Source organism: Maniola jurtina, chromosome 15 (assembly GCF_905333055.1).
Source record: "Maniola jurtina chromosome 15, ilManJurt1.1, whole genome shotgun sequence".
NCBI lineage: Eukaryota > Metazoa > Arthropoda > Insecta > Lepidoptera > Nymphalidae > Maniola > Maniola jurtina.
The window spans coordinates 1,145,497-1,163,852 of record NC_060043.1 but is presented as its reverse complement, the minus strand read 5'-3'; the positions used below and the strand labels follow the sequence as shown (position 1 = coordinate 1,163,852).

The window sequence follows — 18,356 nt, the reverse complement described above, 5'->3', positions numbered from 1 at the left end:
TCCGTTCAAATTACAAGATGTCAATTTTTCATATGCCGTGATGCCGATTTTTTTTATCATAAACTCAAACAGGCCTGTAATTTGATAGGATCCAAAGAGTACAATAATTTCTAGAAACCATTCATAATAAATGGTGCGCATGAACCACTTCATGTTTTCAAATTTTATTATTGGGTGCTAAAGAAATTATCAAACCAGACTGGATCTGTGACATCAGCTAAAACTTTAAACCGAACCTGCGCAGTATCAGGATAATCTTAGATCTATGGTATAGTACTGAATTGCTTGGCCAGGGATGGGCCAGTGGCTACCGAAGAAAAAAAAACCTATCTACTGTTGGCCTGTGAACGACAAAGCATAGAAATACATATTCCTTACTCTCCATTATAGCACAGTTACACCCGTATTCACAAACGTTACTATGAGGTCTCATAGTGCGCTCAAACGCACAGTGTCGGTTCCACCAATCAGATGACTGTGTCACGTCAATTTACAATGATCTGATTGGTGGAACCTACACTATGCGTTCGAGCTTGCTGTGAGACCTCATAGCGTTTGTGAATACGGCCGTTAGTGTTACAAATGAAATATTCTTACTTACATATTATTATAGTCTACCGTCTATGCTTCTTCAATTCGATTGTAGCTCCGTAATTGTCACTTTACGATCAGCCAACGGCAGCGACTAGTGTAGCACAACACAGTACAAACCAATCATGAGCCTATTTCTTGCGATTAAACACATGTTCATGTCCCATATTTTTGAATTAGAATAAATTGTTAAACGCGCATTCTATGCTTTGTCGTTCATTGCCGTTGCTAAATTTCAACAACCTCAACGTTAGAAACGCGATGTAGTTTAAAATAAAACAGCACACAAACCTTGAATATCATTTATTCAAAACTAAAACACATTTAACACTAAACAACACAGTTGTTAAACTAAAACATTCTTTAAAGCTATTTCTAGAGGAAATTAAATGCCTCGCCTATTCATTGACAACATAAATTCGGCAATCTGTGAAACCCAACGTCCAAAAAAAAAAGTTTAACATAATTTGTGAAAAAATCATTATCATAATATTATTATAGATAACAGAAATGTAATGTATGTTATCATAAATTATTCTATCACCTATTCATATTTTTGTATCACAACAAGACTAAAGGACATCATTCACGTTTCATACATGTTTGGACCAAAAAATGAAAGTGCCGGCCAAAAAGAAAAAGTACTATAATCGGATAGAGTACACAATTCCTAACATTTTTTACTATGACGTCCAATCTGTGCGCACAATGGTTACGTCGTAATAACATAAAAAATAAAATATTTTTTTTTAATTCTTAGGTGATAAAAAAGGTTGGAGTGTCATTATAATATAAAAAATATTGTATTAAAAGTAACTTACATGACCGCAAAATACTCAAGGTCAAATCCTAGTGGTCAAAATAATATAAAAACGTACCTACTATTTAACACATTCATTTTCTTTATCATAAACAATGTTGTCTTTTTAGAGTCAATCATTACTGGTTACTCTCTCTCTCTCAAAACTTCAAATGGAATTCCGAGAAATAATGAAAAGGGACGGCTACCTGGATGCGTGAACGCATTGTTATTGGTTGCCGACCGCCCGCGCCACGCCAGCGTCACCAGCCTGCAGCCAGTCAGTTATCCATGCGACTTTGGTTACATCGGACGGCTATCGTGACATTACTCTCTTGTTCTTAAAGTGATACAATATCGAGTGTATTTAGCGAAGCTTTTACGCAGCTCTGTGGCTTATTAACTGACATTATGAACGTACAATTGTGTATTTCGTGTCGTGTGCCTATTGGTGATCGCCGAAGTTATAGTTGGACATCCCGTGAATCACAACACATCGAAATCGCACAGTTTGTTATTGAAGATCTACTGGATCATCAGGTAAGGATTGTATTATCACTATATCGAATGAATATGCCTAAGATATTTACTACTATATTTATTATGATGTTTGTTCGTAGTAAATATCTTAGGCATATTCATTCGATATAGTGATAATACAATCCTTACCTGATGATCCAGTAGATCTTCAATAACAAACTGTGCGATTTCGATGTGTTGTGATTCACGGGATGTCCAACTATAACTTCGGCGATCACCAATAGGCACACGACACGAAATACACAATTGTACGTTCATAATGTCAGTTAATAAGCCACAGAGCTGCGTAAAAGCTTCGCTAAATACACTTGATATTGTATCACTTTAAGAACAAGAGAGTAATGTCACGATAGCCGTCCGATGTAACCAAAGTCGCATGGATAACTGACTGGCTGCAGGCTGGTGACGCTGGCGTGGCGCGGGCGGTCGGCAACCAATAACAATGCGTTCACGCATCCAGGTAGCCGTCCCTTTTCATTATTTCTCGGAATTCCATTTGAAGTTTTGAGAGAGAGAGAGTAACCAGTAATGATTGACTCTAAAAAGACAACATTCTTTATGATAAAGAAAATGAATGTGTTAAATAGTAGGTACGTTTTTATATTATTTTGACCACTAGGATTTGACCTTGAGTATTTTGCGGTCATGTAAGTTACTTTTAATACAATATTTTTTATATTATAATGACACTCCAACCTTTTTTATCACCTAAGAATTAAAAAAAAAAAAAATATTTTTTATGTTATTACGACGTAACCATTGTGCGCACAGATTGGACGTCATAGTAAAAAATGATAGAAATTATGTATTCTATCCGAATATCGTACTTTTTTTTTCTGGCCGGCACTTTCATTTTTTGGTCCAAAATGAATGATGTCCTTTTACAGAATAAGTAATATTTCAATTTTTACCATGGTATTTTTACAGAACTATAACTTAAATGGCAGTTTATGGTATACATTTCCACATAATAAAATATTATACAATTATAAATTATCCAATTTAATCGAATCGCGACTTCACAAGTTACAAGGAGCCTTATTCAAGCTGATAACATAAAATTAACATGAATCTTATTTACCTTTGAAAGTAATTGAAATTATAATTTCTCTTCAAATTATATTTTAATTTTGTCATTCTAAATGTGAACTGACATTTAGGCCTTTACTAATAAAAAATCAGTCATCTATACTAATATTATTATAAAGTGGTAAAAGTTTGTTAGTTTGTATGTAGACAGTATAATCTGGAACTAACGATCTATTGTTGAAAATTCTTTCATCAATAGATAGATACATTGTCCCCGACTGCTATAAGGTATAAATTATCGCAATAAACGCACAGTTCATATACGGCACACAGACGAAATCGCGTGCAAAAACTAGTGGTTTATATACGTTAAAGTATGACGAATAATATAAATAAGTAGTGTTTTTATTAGGAACTAGCCGATGCCCGCGACTTCGCCCGCGCGGATTTAGGTTTTTCGAAATCCCGTGGGAACTCTTTGATTTTTCGGGGTAAAAAGTAGCCTATGTGCTAATCCAGGATATTATCTATCTCCATTCCAAATTTCAGCCAAATCCGTCCAGTAGTTTTTGCGTGAAGGAGTAACAAACATACATACACACACACACACACACACACATACAAACTTTCGCCTTTATAATATTAGTGTGAAGTGTGATTAGTAAAGGCCTAAAAAGCTTTTTTTTCATCCTTTGAATCATACAGCAAAACTTTCTTAAAGTCATACAAACTATTTCATAGGGTGTCACAGATAACATCTCGTCTCAATCTAAAATTAAAAAAAAACAAAAACATCTATTTTTTGCCAATAGTAAACGTGGAGATGCCTTCAAGAAGGTTTATGTATGCAGTGTGTTCGTATGCCGTACTGAAGTCTGACAACTTCTGTACAAATTCATTGCCAATGCCTTTTTCTTCTAGAAGATTCATCAGGAGATCATACAGGTACTGAAATAAATTTATTTGGTTTATAGTAACAATTTTACAGGTAACTCCAACTTAAGAACCTGATTTTTTGAATAATATTCCAATAACCAGCTTTTAAATTAAATTACCGTTAAATTTAAATAAATGTTATAAAAACAAGAAGTTATAAGAAAAATTAATACATAAATAATTTATCAAAAAAATTGGAAGTCATCAAAAAATTCCCAGGGATTTAAAAAATCTAAATCCACGCAGACAAAATCACTGGCATTATTCAGTAATATAGTATAAGGAATACAAAATATTGAAAATAATAGTTTTAAGTTTGGAAAAAAACTACTAAAATAAAAGTAAAAATTGAAAAAAAGTAGTAGCTGTATATTACATAAAAGTTATCAAAAAGGACGAAATTAAAAAATAACTTCCTAACTTGACAAATTTTTTGCAAACTTATTATTATTTAAAATGTATATTAATTATTTATTTATAAAGTATAACAGTGCACAGATACTTGAATATTTAATGGAAAAAAAACATGCAATATCTCTTGCATGTTTTTTTATGACAAACATGAAAAAAAAAAAAATGTATGTAGCATTTCAATGAATACACCCTCAATATATGAGGAAATAAACTTCACATCCATGCGTTGTTCTACCCCATATTTGGCACTTGAAATCCTACCATAGTGAGTAGGCCAAGTATGGCGATTATGGGGACACATTGTTAGGGCAGGATTCGAACCTGGAACCTATCGGCGATCGAGGCGAGGTGCAGTACCACTGCGCCATGAGAGCAGTACGACTTTATGCAAAAAACTTCTACTATATTTAATATTAGTTTAGTCAATAGGTACTTACTGGTTTTTTTTAATAAAGTTTTGTTAGTAAGGTAATTTAAAATAAAATTCGTTCATATAATTACTAGATGATGCCCGCGACGTCCGCGTCGATTATATCGCGTGTCCGCGTGGATAAAAAGTATCATATTATGTCCTTCCCATGGATATAAGCTAACTCTGTACAAATTAGCTAGAGCCTCAATAGCTCAACCAGTAAAGGAGTGGACTGAAAACCGAAAGGACGACGGTTCAAACCCCACCCGTTGGACTATTGTCGTACCTACTCCTAGCACAAGTCTGACGCTTAATTGGAGAGGAAAGGGGAATATTATTCATTTAACATGGCTAATATTCTTTAAAAAAAAAAAAATCAAAATCGGTTGAACTGTTGGAGCGTGAGAAAATAGCAGACAGACAGACACACTTCGTATTTATTAGTTTGGGTGGGTGTACAAAAAAAATAACAACTTTTTTGTAAAAAAAAACATTCAAAATAAACTATTAATATTTTTTTTAGAAACTTACTCCATCGAGCACGTCGCCGGCAACTGCGTACACTTTGTCGCTCCACTCGCCCTTGTATAATGTCACCTCGTCAATTCCGAAAATATCATCTGTAAATAAAATAAAATATTTCTTATTTTTATTCTCTAGACCAGCAAATTCTAAAAAAGCATTGATAGTCTAGTGGTGAATGTTTAAAACAAAACCAACCCTGCTGTTTAGTTTGTTGTAACCTGACTGCTATTTTTTAGTTTGTAAACATTTAATTGACTTACTATACTCATCAGCATTAGTAGATGGAGGTTCCTGCAGGAAGGAGCAAGTGAAGCCCAGGGTGGTGTCTCCTCGCACCAGGTCCACCTCAAACTGTGGCTTGGAACGCATCTCGGAGAACTCTTGCTTCTCCGGCTGGGCATCCTCGCCAAAGTCCTCTGTGTCCACTGTGTGGTTGACGTTGAAAGTTATTGTTACTCTGGAACATAGATAGAAAAAAACTAGTTAGTGTAGGTTGGACTTGCACATGAAGGGTTCCATTTCCATACCATCATACAAGATGTAACACAATGTACTTTTCATTTGCATGGCATCCATTATGAAATTGTTGTTATTTGCAGTTATAGCAGCAATAAATATACACACACTGAGAAATTTCAACTCTCGACCTATTACAGTTCATGAGATATAGCCCACTGACAGACAGATGAACAGACAGCGGAGGCTTAGTAATAGAGTCCTGTTGGCAACTATCCGGTACAGAATCCTAAAAAGTAAAAAACAACCCTTTTTTCCTAGTATTAGTACCCTAGTGACACAGTGGTACCCATGAGATGGGAAAAGAAACAAGGTTCAACATGTTGGGAGGGCTGACTCAAACTAACAGTTGGTCTATTATGCTGGATATTCACAGGGTTGTAAGCACTGACAAGAGTTGGAGAAGGCCTTTGCCATGAGGCACTCAGAGTTCAAAGATTTATTATGATGCAAATTAATTCACTACAAGTGTAAATTAAAAATTTATAACACCCCCGACAAGCGAAGGTTACAGTAATAACTAGAACAGAGCTGATAACTTTCAAACGGCTAACCGATTTTCTTGGATTATAGCTAAAAACACTCGATCAAGCCACCTTTCAAACAAAAAAAAAAAAACTAAATTAAAATTGGTTCATTAGTTTAGGAGCTACGATGCCACAGACAGATACGCAGATACACATGTCAAACTTATAACACCCCTCTTTTTGGGTTGGGGTTTAAAAACATTGTGGATTCTGAAATAAAGGCTGTTTTGCTTTATTTATATAATGATCTTACAGTTCATCCTTCAGCTGCTTGGTGAGGGTAACCTCAGCACCGTCAGCCTTCACTGCAAACCCATTGACCTCAGTTGGCAGAGTCTTCACTTTCTGTGCTTTGCGCTCTGCCACTATCTCTTCAGTCAAAAACTCCACTAGCTCTCTTTCTCCTGGAAAAAAACATTTATGAAGCATTATTTTTTATTGTAATATTAAATTATATTGTAATATTTTTTTTTGTAACAGTTTTTATTTTTTAATAAAAATGTCCAATACTCCTATGAAGTAACACTGCAAATGTCAATGTTACTGGATGTAAATATTATATTGCTGTTCCCTGCAACTTACGCCATAACACAATGAGTATCATAGCACAAGTGTTGCAGGGATATACACACAACTTCACATAGTTATTTAACTTATAGTGATATTCTACTGTGATACTAATGTTGTACTAAATATTGGTAGAATTCGAGCATCTAAACACTTTAGTGTTAAAGTAACATACACCTTAACAGCCTTGTTTTAATGATCAAGTTTGTCCATACAGATAAGCCAGCACTTGCAGCGGAAACCTTACTAGAAGTTTACTGCAACCTACCTCTGCATATTTTTAATCTCTGTGTGTTAATACATTTTTTTCAAATAATGATAATAGTAATCATTGGTATTTAACTACATGTACTTAAACACTGTTAGAAAGGAATATGGAATATAGAATAGAATAATAGAATGGAATATAGATCTACAGGTGTAGGATGGGAAGCTTACCAAGGGGTTTAGGGGTTACAGATTGTTCATCCTTCTGATCTGTTGAAATAATTTAAGGTTAAAAAAAATAACTTGCAAAAAGAAAAACGAAACAATTTGGAAATATAAAACTGATGTAATAAATGCCACATTACTTCAAATTGAATCGTCGTTATATTGCTAGATATATCTTATTTTACTTAAACGTTCAAAGATATCAGGATTTTTCTTCAGGGATGATGACATAACCTCAAAACTTGGGCAAATGATAAGAGACGCTACCTTTAGTGTGGAGTCCTTTGAGGCCACAGCCGCAGCTGCAGGTGTGGGAATGATTGTTGAGGAGGTTGGAGGACGCCGAAGTGCTATCCATCCTAGTGGAACAGCTCATGTGCCATATTCCTCTCGTGAAGTCACGTTTGACGGGAGTTTGTGTGCGAGACACTATTGCTCCTGTTATACCCGAACTTTTAACGCATGTTTGAATAACTCTGTGTGCTGTTCTTACTAAACCGCTCATTTTTGTTAGTTTTAATTTGAAAATTGTCAAAAATTATGAATGATTACGAAAAGTTGAGAAAGAGAATTTCTACAGCCCTGCTCGACGTTTGCCGGTTTTTTTTAATTTCAAATTTGCTTTGCCATTGCCAGAAACAAAAACTGAATCTATTTAATTTAAGCTTAGCACACACGACACGATTTCCATGCATCCAATTTTCCACAGATTTGTCCCTGATCGTCTAGGGTTATTAGAGAAAAATGGCAACATTGCTATTGTTAAAAGGTTATATTGGCAGCCTTGATAACTATCATCCAAACTGTCAGTGTCACCTTTTTCGCAATCGAGCTGTCAAGTCAACTGATTGTCAATGTCAATGTCAAGTGCACATGTGAATTGCGAGTGCCGTGGCCCCATGGACGTATTATAATATCTCTATGCGTGGCCCTAACATAATTTCCAATTTTCTTTCATTTAATTGAAATCTTACTGAGCACATTCATACAATGGTTAAAAAGAGGACATTTGCAGTACAAACTCCTGTGCAGCATACAACTCCAGTAGAAGTTATCGCAGAAGACGTAACCAATCACCCGCTATGTTTACACGGTCCAACATTACTGTTTTCCAGTGAGAAAGGCCGGTTCTATGCGTGCGCCTCTTGTAGGAACAAGAAGGACTGTACCGTGCAAATAGATGAAGAAGACTGGAAGAAGGAAGGTGTGAGGCAGAGAAATGAAAAGTACTACAAGCTTATTCCGAAGTTTGATAAGGCTGCGGCGTGGAATCATTTTAAAGAGGTTAGTTAATTTTCATGACGGTCTACAAGTTGAAGTCAGAAAAAAGAGCATTAACATGATACGATGCACTGGGTGGCTTATCAATTTACTAAATGATTACCCGCAACTTAACCTATGTGTGCCCCTGGGTTGCAAACAATCCCTGTACCAAATTTCATTAAAAAACTGATTAAAATTGGTTAAACCAGATAGCACTAGATTTAGATCTGTTAATACAGTTCTATTTAGAGATTGTGTACAACATTTATGTATCATTATTCGTCACAGAACTATAATTATTAAATAAGTTTTTTAATTCTGTAGCTCTTTGTTTCTACTCAATACAAACTCGAAATGAAGTATCAACTTATAAAATTATCCAAATTTAAAAGCTACTCAAAATTCCCAGCTATCACCAACCATTCTTGTGTCTCTTCAATTCCACACATCATTGGCCAAGTAAATTGGGCTCATCTGGTCCAGCTCCGCTCCATAAAACCAAATTGAATTGAAGTATCAACTTTTTAAATATGTTCACAAGGGTTAGAAACCAGACTTGTAAAGTCAGAAAAAATTTCAAAATGAAGTACGAACTCGTTAAATACTTTTTCAGGTGAAAACAAGACACCCCTCAGACAGGGCCTACTGCCACACATGCCAGGAGCTCTTCATCGCATCCCAGAGCAGGAAACACCTCAAAGATCACCGGATAGTGTTACCACTGACAGATGAGCAACTTGCGAACCCCACTACATTCCTACAGCCTCTACAGAATGACCAGCATGAAGCCCAGTACATGTTCACCAAGAAATCTGTCAGCACTGTGCTTGGAATACTGAGGAATAATAAAATAAGGTAAGAATATTAGGTGTAAATTATATTATATAAAATAAGGTAGGTAAGGTATTATTGTAGGTGTAAATAATTATATTATTTAAAATAAGGTAGGTATTGTAGCATTTTCTTTTCAATAAGAAAATTATTTGCATGTAACCAGACCTGCTGGCAAGTGATGATGCAGCTCATGATGGAGCATGCTTGCCTAGAAGATGCATATTCACTCTTGACTTGAAGGTATACTAATATTATAAATGCGAAAATGTGTCTGTATACCTGTCGGCTAGCTTTCACGGCCCAGCCTCTCATTTCAGGGAGATAGGGTGTTTTCAGTCCTAGAAAATCAAATCAAAATCCCATGGGCTTCTTAGAGTCTCACTCAATGCACATTGGGCATTATCTATTTGGTACAGAGATATAGATAGCTTGCATATTGGAGATGGACATAGGACACTTTTTATCCCAGAAAATCAAAGACCATCACACTATAGGATTCTTTGAAAACCTAAATAGACCCAGACGAAGTTGCAGGCATTATAATATAGTCACACTAATATTATAAAGGCGAAAGTTTGTATGTGTGTGTGTTTGTTACTCCTTCACGCAAAAACTACTAGACGGATTTGGTTGAAATTGAGAATGGAGATAGATAATATCCTGGATTAGCACATAGGCTACTTTTTATTCCGGAAAATCAAAGAGTTCCCGCGGGATTTCAAAAAACCTAAATCCACGCGGGCATCGGCTAGTGTTAAAATAAAAATGATTATTGTTTTCCAGTAATATCTTATGCATTGGAACACCATCTGTCCACGAAGCGGCGCAAGGGCATCCAGACTTTGACTCCTTACTCCTGGACTATGACACTCGTTACCACATGTTCTATCCCAGTAACAAGTTCCTGTGGTACAACATGTTCAACAACTTCCTGTTCAACCAAAACGAGGATGAGAAAGTGTTGAAGAAGTTCCTTAAAGGGTCCAAGTATGTCCACTCTTATGTTTAACATATTTTATAAAATACTTTTTTTTATTGCAATATTTAAAAAAAAATTAGTTCTCAATTTGACAACAGTCATGCCTTATGGAAAGTAGTAATGAGGTTAACGCATGCTTGCCTAGAAGATGCCATTATCACCATCAAACATAATGCCATCAAACCATAGTAAAAGAACCTCTGAGGAGCAATAACAAATAATAAAATTGTAACCTAATGGCAATGGGGATTTATGACCTTTTCTTCCAAAAATCCCCATTGACTGTAGAGCTCCTAATGGGGTTGGAATAAAATAATGGACCTAAATATTTTTTGTCCATTGTGATTCAACTCCTTTTGAAAGTTTTTAACTTTACCCCTTCCTAAATTAATTAGGAAATAATATCTAGTATAGAAAGAAAACTTAGCAGTTTAGTTTTAATTACAGAAACAAAGGCCTCGCTATAGTGATGGACCCGCCTTTCGGCGGCCGCGTGGAGCCGTTGATACAAACCATCAAAGAACTGTCCAATTTGTACAGCAAAGTATGTGGGACTGAAGACAAGATACTGCCTGTCATTTGGGCCTTCCCATACTTTGCGGAGCCCTATATCACAAACATGATGCCGGAGATCAAGATGCATGATTATCAAGTGTGTATTATTAACTGAAAAATTAAAATTTGAGAGCATTTTAAGTATCGAGGTAATTTTAAGGTTTTTTGTTTGGCATGCTGTGTGAACAAAATGTTGGAAATATATTGGTTTTTTGAAAGATGATCTATGAAGTTTTACCTTCATGCAAGTACTGACGGCTACTGTCCAAAAATTCAACTCAATCAGCTGAATGATGAGCGAACGCTTTTGGTTATGAACAGACATACTAGGGTTAAGGTAAGGTGATAAGTTGATAAAAAGCTACAACTGCACCTTACAAGAATTTACTTTTCTAAGGGAGCTCTAGAAAGTACCATACTGTACTTTTTTGAATTTAAGGTTAGAATTTGGCACATCTGTTCATAGTCCAAGGACTGATCGCAGATGGCAGGGATATGAAGCGAAAAAAAAGAATTTGGCACAGAAGGACGCTGATGGGACTCTATTACTAAACCTCTACTATCCATCCATCTGTCGGTCAGCAGGCTGTATCTCATGAACAGTAAATTACGATTTTTTTACATGTGCTATTTTTAAAGCCTTTATCATTTATTTTTTTCAGGTAGAATATCAAAACCACAAGAAATTCCAAAACAAAAAGGGTGGACGCAAATTCGGTTCCCCAGTACGGTTCTTCACGAATCTACCATTTGCCACCATTGACTTGTCAAATGACAGTAGCTATAAGCTTTGCGACAAGTGCAAATATTGGGTATCCGTGTCAAATATGCATTGCAACAAGTGTAGAGAATGTACTAGTAAGAACGGAATGACATACAAACATTGCAATATTTGTAAGCGATGTGTGAAACCAACGTTTGTGCATTGTGCAGAGTGTGGCAGATGTGGTCATGAGAAACATGTTTGTGGCACTGTTGTTGAGTCACAAGTAAGTTATTGTTAGTTATTTAAACCAATACTATGCGATTTTTCTTTTTTTAATTACAGGATAGGCCTGCGCTTGTCGACAATTATGCTTATGGAAAGAAATGATGAGGTCTAGAAGATGCCTATTCACTCTTGCCTTGAAGATGCTTGTGTTTGGCAGGAAATATGGACGCCAGTAGGGTGTTCCAAACCTTAGCGGCTCGTATCAAAAACGTTGAGCAAAAACGTTTCGGCCAAGTAGAATGGCGACTACATAAGAATGCCAAGCGCGAGATTTCTCGCTGTTCTTTGGTAGATTTATTCAGGTTTATAACTTTTATAAGCTTGTCTGAGCATTGCACATCCATATCAATATTATCATAAATGCGAAAGTTTTATGTTACCTTTTCACGGCCTTTCCGTATAACTGATTGATTTAAGTTAGCAATGAGGTGTTACTCCAGGGTGTAAACCAAAATTTTTCCAGCTCTCGTCCGATTATAAAATTAATCTATTATTGTTCTCATTTCAGTCATGTTACAACTGCAATGAAAAAGGTCACAAGAAGGCAGAATGTCCACAGAAAGATGGCGCGAACGTAAAGAAAAAACGCAAGTCAATAAAGTAAACGTTTCTGTAATCAATTATAATATTAAAAATTCATACAGTTTCATTCGCAAAACTCATCTTCCCATAAATAATCATAATCTTTAATTATTATCTATAACACTACAAACAAATAGAGTATTTCACACCAAGTGAGAAAAAATCTAAAAATGTATAAACAAGATAGCAACAAAATGTATAAAATGTATAGCAATAAGCAATCGAAAAATATTGTTTTCAGTTTATAAAATTATATAATGAATTTTATATTTCGCATTTTTTCTGTTCTGCAAATATTTAAAACGCACGAACTAGCCGCCATGATGAATTCCGAAGGTGATATCACAATCACATGGATTGTAGTTGTAATCTATTTCACTTAGAAAATGCTGTTTCACTTAGAATGTGCAATCAGAGTGAGGTTATGACAGTTTATGAACCTAAATAAAATGGCGGTTAAAGTTTTCGCGAGGTTTGAAATACAAAATTCAAATGCATTGTAATTGCGCTTGTCAATCGAATACATTTTTTGTGAAATTTATTATACTCTATTTACATTAGGACAATTAAATTAAGACATAAAAAAAGGGTAAAATACTCTAATAAAAATGTCATACAGTTTCATTCGAAAACGTGTAAAATAATACAAATCAAACATAATCTTTGAATCCTAGGTCCACAAACCATGGGGCGCCAGCCAGGTAACCTCCCAGTGTGCCTGGATGCTGCTGGTCCGTTTTGGATGCGTCCGAGGGGAAGAGCAGTGTTCGGGCCGGTGCGCCCTGGTAACATGGCTAATAATTTCTCTTTGGAGATCTTGTTGGCTATGGCTAATGACCTGGCAGGGGGGGAGGTTTCTCCGCGTGTCCCTCTGACTAGCAGAGGGCACAGTGGACGAAGCGTAGGACGGGACACGGGCGACGTGCGCGTCCCAGGGTCGGGGGACGCACTTCGTTGGTGCGTCCCGGAGGTGGTGGGGACCGAGCAGGTCCCCAGTGGAGGGTCTGCCTCGGCAGACGTCGCTGGCTGGGTTGCGGTGTTTGCTTCGGCCGTTCCCGTGACCCAGTCGCCAGGCGACGCGCAGTAGCGCCGCTGGGGTTTAGTGGGTATTCCGGTCGCCTCTCGGCCGGCGAGTCCCACATACCCTCCCTCCGGGGGGGATGCGTAAATGCATTCCCCAGCGTCAACAAAAAAAAAAAAAAAAGGTCCACAAACCATCAATCAAATCAATAAAAAAATACTATAAAATTTAAAATGTTAAAAAACCAGCTTGGCTTTGTCACGTAACACTGCAGTTGTTAATAACACAGCGCTGAAACAAAAGAAAAGAAAAATACTTAAAAAAATATGTAAAAGTTATTTAAAATTTGGAAAAAATACATTTAAAAAATCTAAAGAGTTAACACAGAAGTAAGCATTTCAAGTATTTTAATGTTGAATAATATAATATAGTAAATAAATAAAATTGAAGTATCTGTTTGTAATTTCGAAATAACTATATCATAATAAGCTCATAATATGATTGTTTGAACTCTGTACCATAACTGAATCACACATTTAAAAAAAAAATCTGTCTGTTTGAACGGGCTAAACACCAAATTTCAAAAAATCAGTCATGCCATAGAAATAATAATATAAATAAGCTCTAAATAAATAAGATTTGTAGTGTGTGGTACCAAAGTAGACTCCACTCAGCATTTGCTGCGCCTGTGTCGGGAACGCAGGCACAGTGTTAGTCTTCCGTGGAGCCAGAAATTTCGGACAGTATAAAAGATAAGATAAAATATAAGTAAAGTTGCCTTCAAACTACGGAAATATAATATAATATATATTTATATAAATATATTATATTATATCGCTCACCCTACTTTGAAATGTCCCTGTTCGAGTGTGAGTTTCCGTATTTGAAGGCAACTAGTACAAAGAATGTGGTTTATAGATAGGGTTAGTATAATAATTTAAGTAGGTAAAAATAAGATTAAAATAAAAAACATATGGGAGGATATATGGCGTGAGCAAACGCCTACCTCACCCTTTTGCTGATCATCCATCCATCCATCCATCCATCAGCCTGTATGCGTCCACTGCTGGACATAGGCCTTTCCAAGAGCGCGCCACCAAACACGGTCCTCCGCCTTCCTCATCCACCCGCTCCCCGCCACCTTCTTCAGGTCATCGGTCCAGCGGGCTGGAGGTCGTCCCACTCTGCGCTTACCGGTACGCGGTCTCCACTCCAGAACACGTCTGCCCCATCGGCCGTCGGTTCTACGACAGACATGACCTGCCCATTGCCACTTCAGCTCGCTAATCCTTTGAGCTATGTCGGTCACTTTTGTTCTTCTGCGAATTTCCTCGTTCCGGATTTTATCCCTGAGAGTGATACCCAACATAGCTCGCTCCATAGCGCGCTGAGCGACCTTTAGTTTGCTTTTGCTTTTTTTGCTAATGCAACAATAAAATTCCTAATTTTTTTTAAACCAAGTTTTTGATTTTGTTTGTTTCAATTAGATCGCCTCTTTCTCGTCTGCTTATGAGGGTGATAATGATGATGATGACTTACATAAAAGGCTACTGGTTGTTGAGAATGTTGTTGAGCACGGCCTGCGCGGCACTGTAGCGCGCCTCCACGCGCGCGCCGCGCTGAAGCCACGCGCCGCGCACGGCCGCCCAGCGCGACGTGTGCTGCTGTAACAGCTGCTCCTTGCTCGGAGGCGGCGCCGACGACTGGACAGTTTTTTAAAGCCCGTTTAAGGTAAACGCACACTTATGCGAGCCGAACGAAACGAATTTAAAACGAAATCTCATGGAACTTCCCAGCGTCGAATCGTCCGAATAGACAGAATACAGAACTCTAAAATTCGTTTCGTTTGACTCATTTGGCTGGATAAGTGTGTGTTCTCCATTAGTCAGCCGAGTGGCTCTTTTATAGGGAGGTAGAATGGTAGAATTGACAATTTGGCTCTTTTATAAGGAGTAGAATTGACAATGTGGCTCTTTTATAAGGAGTAGAATTGACAATGTGGCTCTTTTATAAGGAGTAGAATTGACAATGTGGCTCTTTTATAAGGAGTAGAATTGACAATGTGGCTCTTTTATATGGAACAGACTTGACTGTGATGTTATTCAAAACCAAGCTATGAACACGAGTGAGCACTCTCATAAGTCGGAAGTTAAGTACTTACATAATCCAAATTAATATTGTCTTTGCTGCATGCTTTCTGCTCGGGCAGCAAGCTTGGTATGCGGGAGATGACGGGGCCTTCTGGACCCGGCAGCTGTATACTGTCTTCTGATGAAGCCTCTTCTGGTTCCCTTCTGGAAATAAATATTTTGTAGATTTCTTATGCTTAGTTACCAAACTAGTCATCTGCAGAAAAGGAATGTCATCATGGTAGAGGTGCATGCTGCATGCACAGGGTCAAACTGTGTAACTTGCTCGAGATATTGAAAATATACATATAAATATAGCAAAACTATCTGTATAGATGTGAAAAACTTAAACACAAGTTAGGTAGCAAAGAGAATTGTTATGAAAGAAGTATAGATATGGGTAGGTAGAGGTCAAAATCTTCAGGGAGTGAACACCCCACGCGGCGAACTGTGCGGCGGTGCCTTTGACAAGATGCGGCGCGCGCCAGGACGGCACGACACAAAGGCGACCGTAGCTAAGCGAAAACAGACTTAACTCAATATTTATTTTAAATAAAACCTGCCAAGTGTAATTTGTGGATTTTGTAATAATAATAGAATTGTTCTGTATGCAAAGCATTTTCCATGGTAGACCGTACGTAAAAACCGGCCAAGTGCGAGTCAGACTCGCGCACCGAGGGTTCCGTACTCGGGTATTTCTTTCGACATTTTGCTCGATAAATCAAAAACCATTATGCATAAAAATGAATAAAAATCTGTTTTAGAATGTACACTGTACAGGTAAAGCCCTTTGATATGAATGATGATGAAAGACAGACAGACAACAAAGTGATCCTATAAGGGTTCCGTTATTCTTTTTGAGGTACGGAACCCTAAAAACTTTTACAACCATAGAAAAAAACTCACTCAAAATAACTTTTGTAGTTGGCCTTAGGCTGGTTAGCAATCCAGGCCCTGCATATTGGATACAGTGGGGAGTCCTCGCTGAACTGTGAAAGGTCTACGCTCCTGTCAAACAACTTCAGCACATAGGACTGCCTCGGCGGTGACTTCTGGCGCATCTCTGATTTTTCATCCTCCCCCGATGAGTGTTCCTTTCGTTCTGGAGGGATGTGTCTTCTATAAGGTCTTTCGTACCAGGCAAGTTGTTTAGGACTGCTACGTTGTCTGAAGATGAAAGGTACATATTATTTTTAAACGCATACAATATAAATACCTATTGGAATTAAAAGTATTGCTTTGTACAGTGGTTTTATAAACTATTATTATATTTTAAAAGGATTTGAATTTTACAAAATGGTGTAATTGCACAAAATAAAATTTTATAGATGGAGCAATATTGAACAAAAGTCGTGTAAAGTGACAGACTTTACTGCAATTATACTGTTTTGATCAAAATCACAAATTTCTGCTGTTTTGTTTGTATTGAGTGATAGAAATCACGAACTTTGAATTCAATTTCAGCACTATTTAAGGCTGATTTGCCTTAAAATTGGATCAGACTTATATTCAGTTGGCCAAATCAAACAGATTAATTAAAATAAAAGTGTTTTGATCAAAAGTGTAACTCCATTGTTTTGTTCCCCAGCTCCTAAATTAAAGGGCAATGGAGAAGGTCAAGCAGTTTGATGTCAAGCATGTAGTTTTGCTTGATCAAGCAGGTAGATGCTTTCATCCGGTGGCAAGCTTCGGCTGTGGCTGTTACCTCTCTACTGGAAAAGCTGTGCCGCCAAGCTATTTAACGTTCCACGTAGAAACCAAACAGGTATGGGTTTAATAAAAACTGCCATACCTCTTCCAGGTTAGCCCGCTTCCATTTTAGACTGCATCATCACTTACCACCAGGTGAGATTGCAATCATGGGCTAACTTGTATCTGAATAAAAAAAATGCGCCCGTCAAGCAGCTAGAGCCAGCAGACGGCACTTTTCTCATTTTCCGAACATTACGTACGTCGTCGCGTCAAGCAAAAATATAAAATCGCATCAATTATCGTCAAGCACGTAAATGCTTGGATTCAAGCAACAAATAACTTTGTAAACAGTCTAAATGCTTGGCTCAAGCAAAATTCTACGTGCTGGACGCTTGACGTCAAGCTGTTTACCCGTTTCGGAAACCCTTTAAATATATTATAACAACCTTTCACGTTTAGCAGGCACATATTCTGTGGAAGCATCGGATTCCTCGGCGGGTGGTTCCATCATTTCCAACAAGGCACCTTTGAGGCGCCCGCGAGCTGTTGAAACATCATTATCTATTGAGTAGAAAGTTGTGTAAATCAAAGAAGCTTTAAGCAAAGATTTTTATTTTTAATAGCAAATAAACCCGACGAATTACATACCAACATTCTGTTCCTCGGACTCTTTGGAGTTGGGCACAGGTTTAGCATTCTTTTTAGATGCCAACAGTCTTCTACGTTTTGATAAAGGCATAGTAGTTGAGAATGATAATAATTTAGAAAAAAAATAATAAAATTACAATAAACTTGATTGATGTCTTGATTTCGATTTTGAAAAACGTAGTAGTTCTTAGACAGTGTTACCAACTCCCAAAAATTAAATACCCCTAGCCATAGATTAAAGTAATATCGTGTATCGAACCAATTATCATCTAGTCTTTATGTCTTTATGAAACATCAAAGTATCAAACTCTAAAGTAATACCACAATACACTGAAATCTAAAGCCTCTAAACACTGAATTAGAATTATACAAGT

General features: G+C 37.1%; 3 protein-coding genes across 6 annotated transcripts; 1 reads left to right on the top strand and 2 right to left on the bottom strand.

Moving 5' to 3' along the window:
* Positions 1-3,618: 3,618 nt before the first annotated feature.
* LOC123872330 (complement component 1 Q subcomponent-binding protein, mitochondrial) lies at positions 3,619-7,914 on the bottom strand. 2 transcript variants are annotated; one of them, XM_045916543.1, is made up of 6 exons: positions 7,556-7,914; positions 7,295-7,333; positions 6,543-6,693; positions 5,507-5,703; positions 5,253-5,341; positions 3,619-3,907 (listed from the first exon to the last, which is right to left on the bottom strand). In XM_045916543.1, the coding sequence occupies exons 1-6, from the start codon at positions 7,791-7,793 to the stop codon at positions 3,755-3,757; spliced, it is 867 nt and encodes a 288-aa protein (XP_045772499.1). In that variant the 5' UTR covers positions 7,794-7,914; the 3' UTR covers positions 3,619-3,754. The 2 variants fall into 2 exon arrangements, with proteins under 2 accessions (XP_045772499.1, XP_045772500.1); XM_045916544.1 differs by lacking the exon at positions 7,295-7,333 and having other exon boundaries at positions 7,556-7,912.
* Positions 7,915-8,159: 245 nt separating this feature from the next.
* LOC123872248 (rRNA N6-adenosine-methyltransferase ZCCHC4) lies at positions 8,160-12,547 on the top strand. The gene is made up of 7 exons (XM_045916412.1): positions 8,160-8,178; positions 8,213-8,572; positions 9,165-9,406; positions 10,169-10,372; positions 10,812-11,016; positions 11,582-11,908; positions 12,419-12,547. Exons 2-7 carry the CDS (start codon positions 8,279-8,281, stop codon positions 12,512-12,514), a joined length of 1,368 nt encoding a protein of 455 aa, XP_045772368.1. The 5' UTR covers positions 8,160-8,178; positions 8,213-8,278; the 3' UTR covers positions 12,515-12,547.
* LOC123872249 (protein lin-37 homolog) lies at positions 12,503-18,203 on the bottom strand. Of its 3 annotated transcripts, none has more exons than XR_006797441.1 (7): positions 17,983-18,203; positions 17,781-17,877; positions 16,549-16,809; positions 15,675-15,807; positions 15,053-15,216; positions 13,708-13,804; positions 12,503-13,176 (listed from the first exon to the last, which is right to left on the bottom strand). XR_006797441.1 is itself a non-coding variant. In XM_045916414.1 (6 exons), exons 1-5 carry the CDS (start codon positions 18,071-18,073, stop codon positions 15,061-15,063), a joined length of 738 nt encoding a protein of 245 aa, XP_045772370.1. In that variant the 5' UTR covers positions 18,074-18,203; the 3' UTR covers positions 13,696-13,804; positions 15,053-15,060. The 3 variants fall into 3 exon arrangements, 1 of the variants encoding a protein (XP_045772370.1); XR_006797442.1 differs by having other exon boundaries at positions 15,675-15,804; positions 17,983-18,202; XM_045916414.1 differs by lacking the exon at positions 12,503-13,176 and having other exon boundaries at positions 13,696-13,804.
* Between the last annotated feature and the right edge of the window lie 153 nt (positions 18,204-18,356).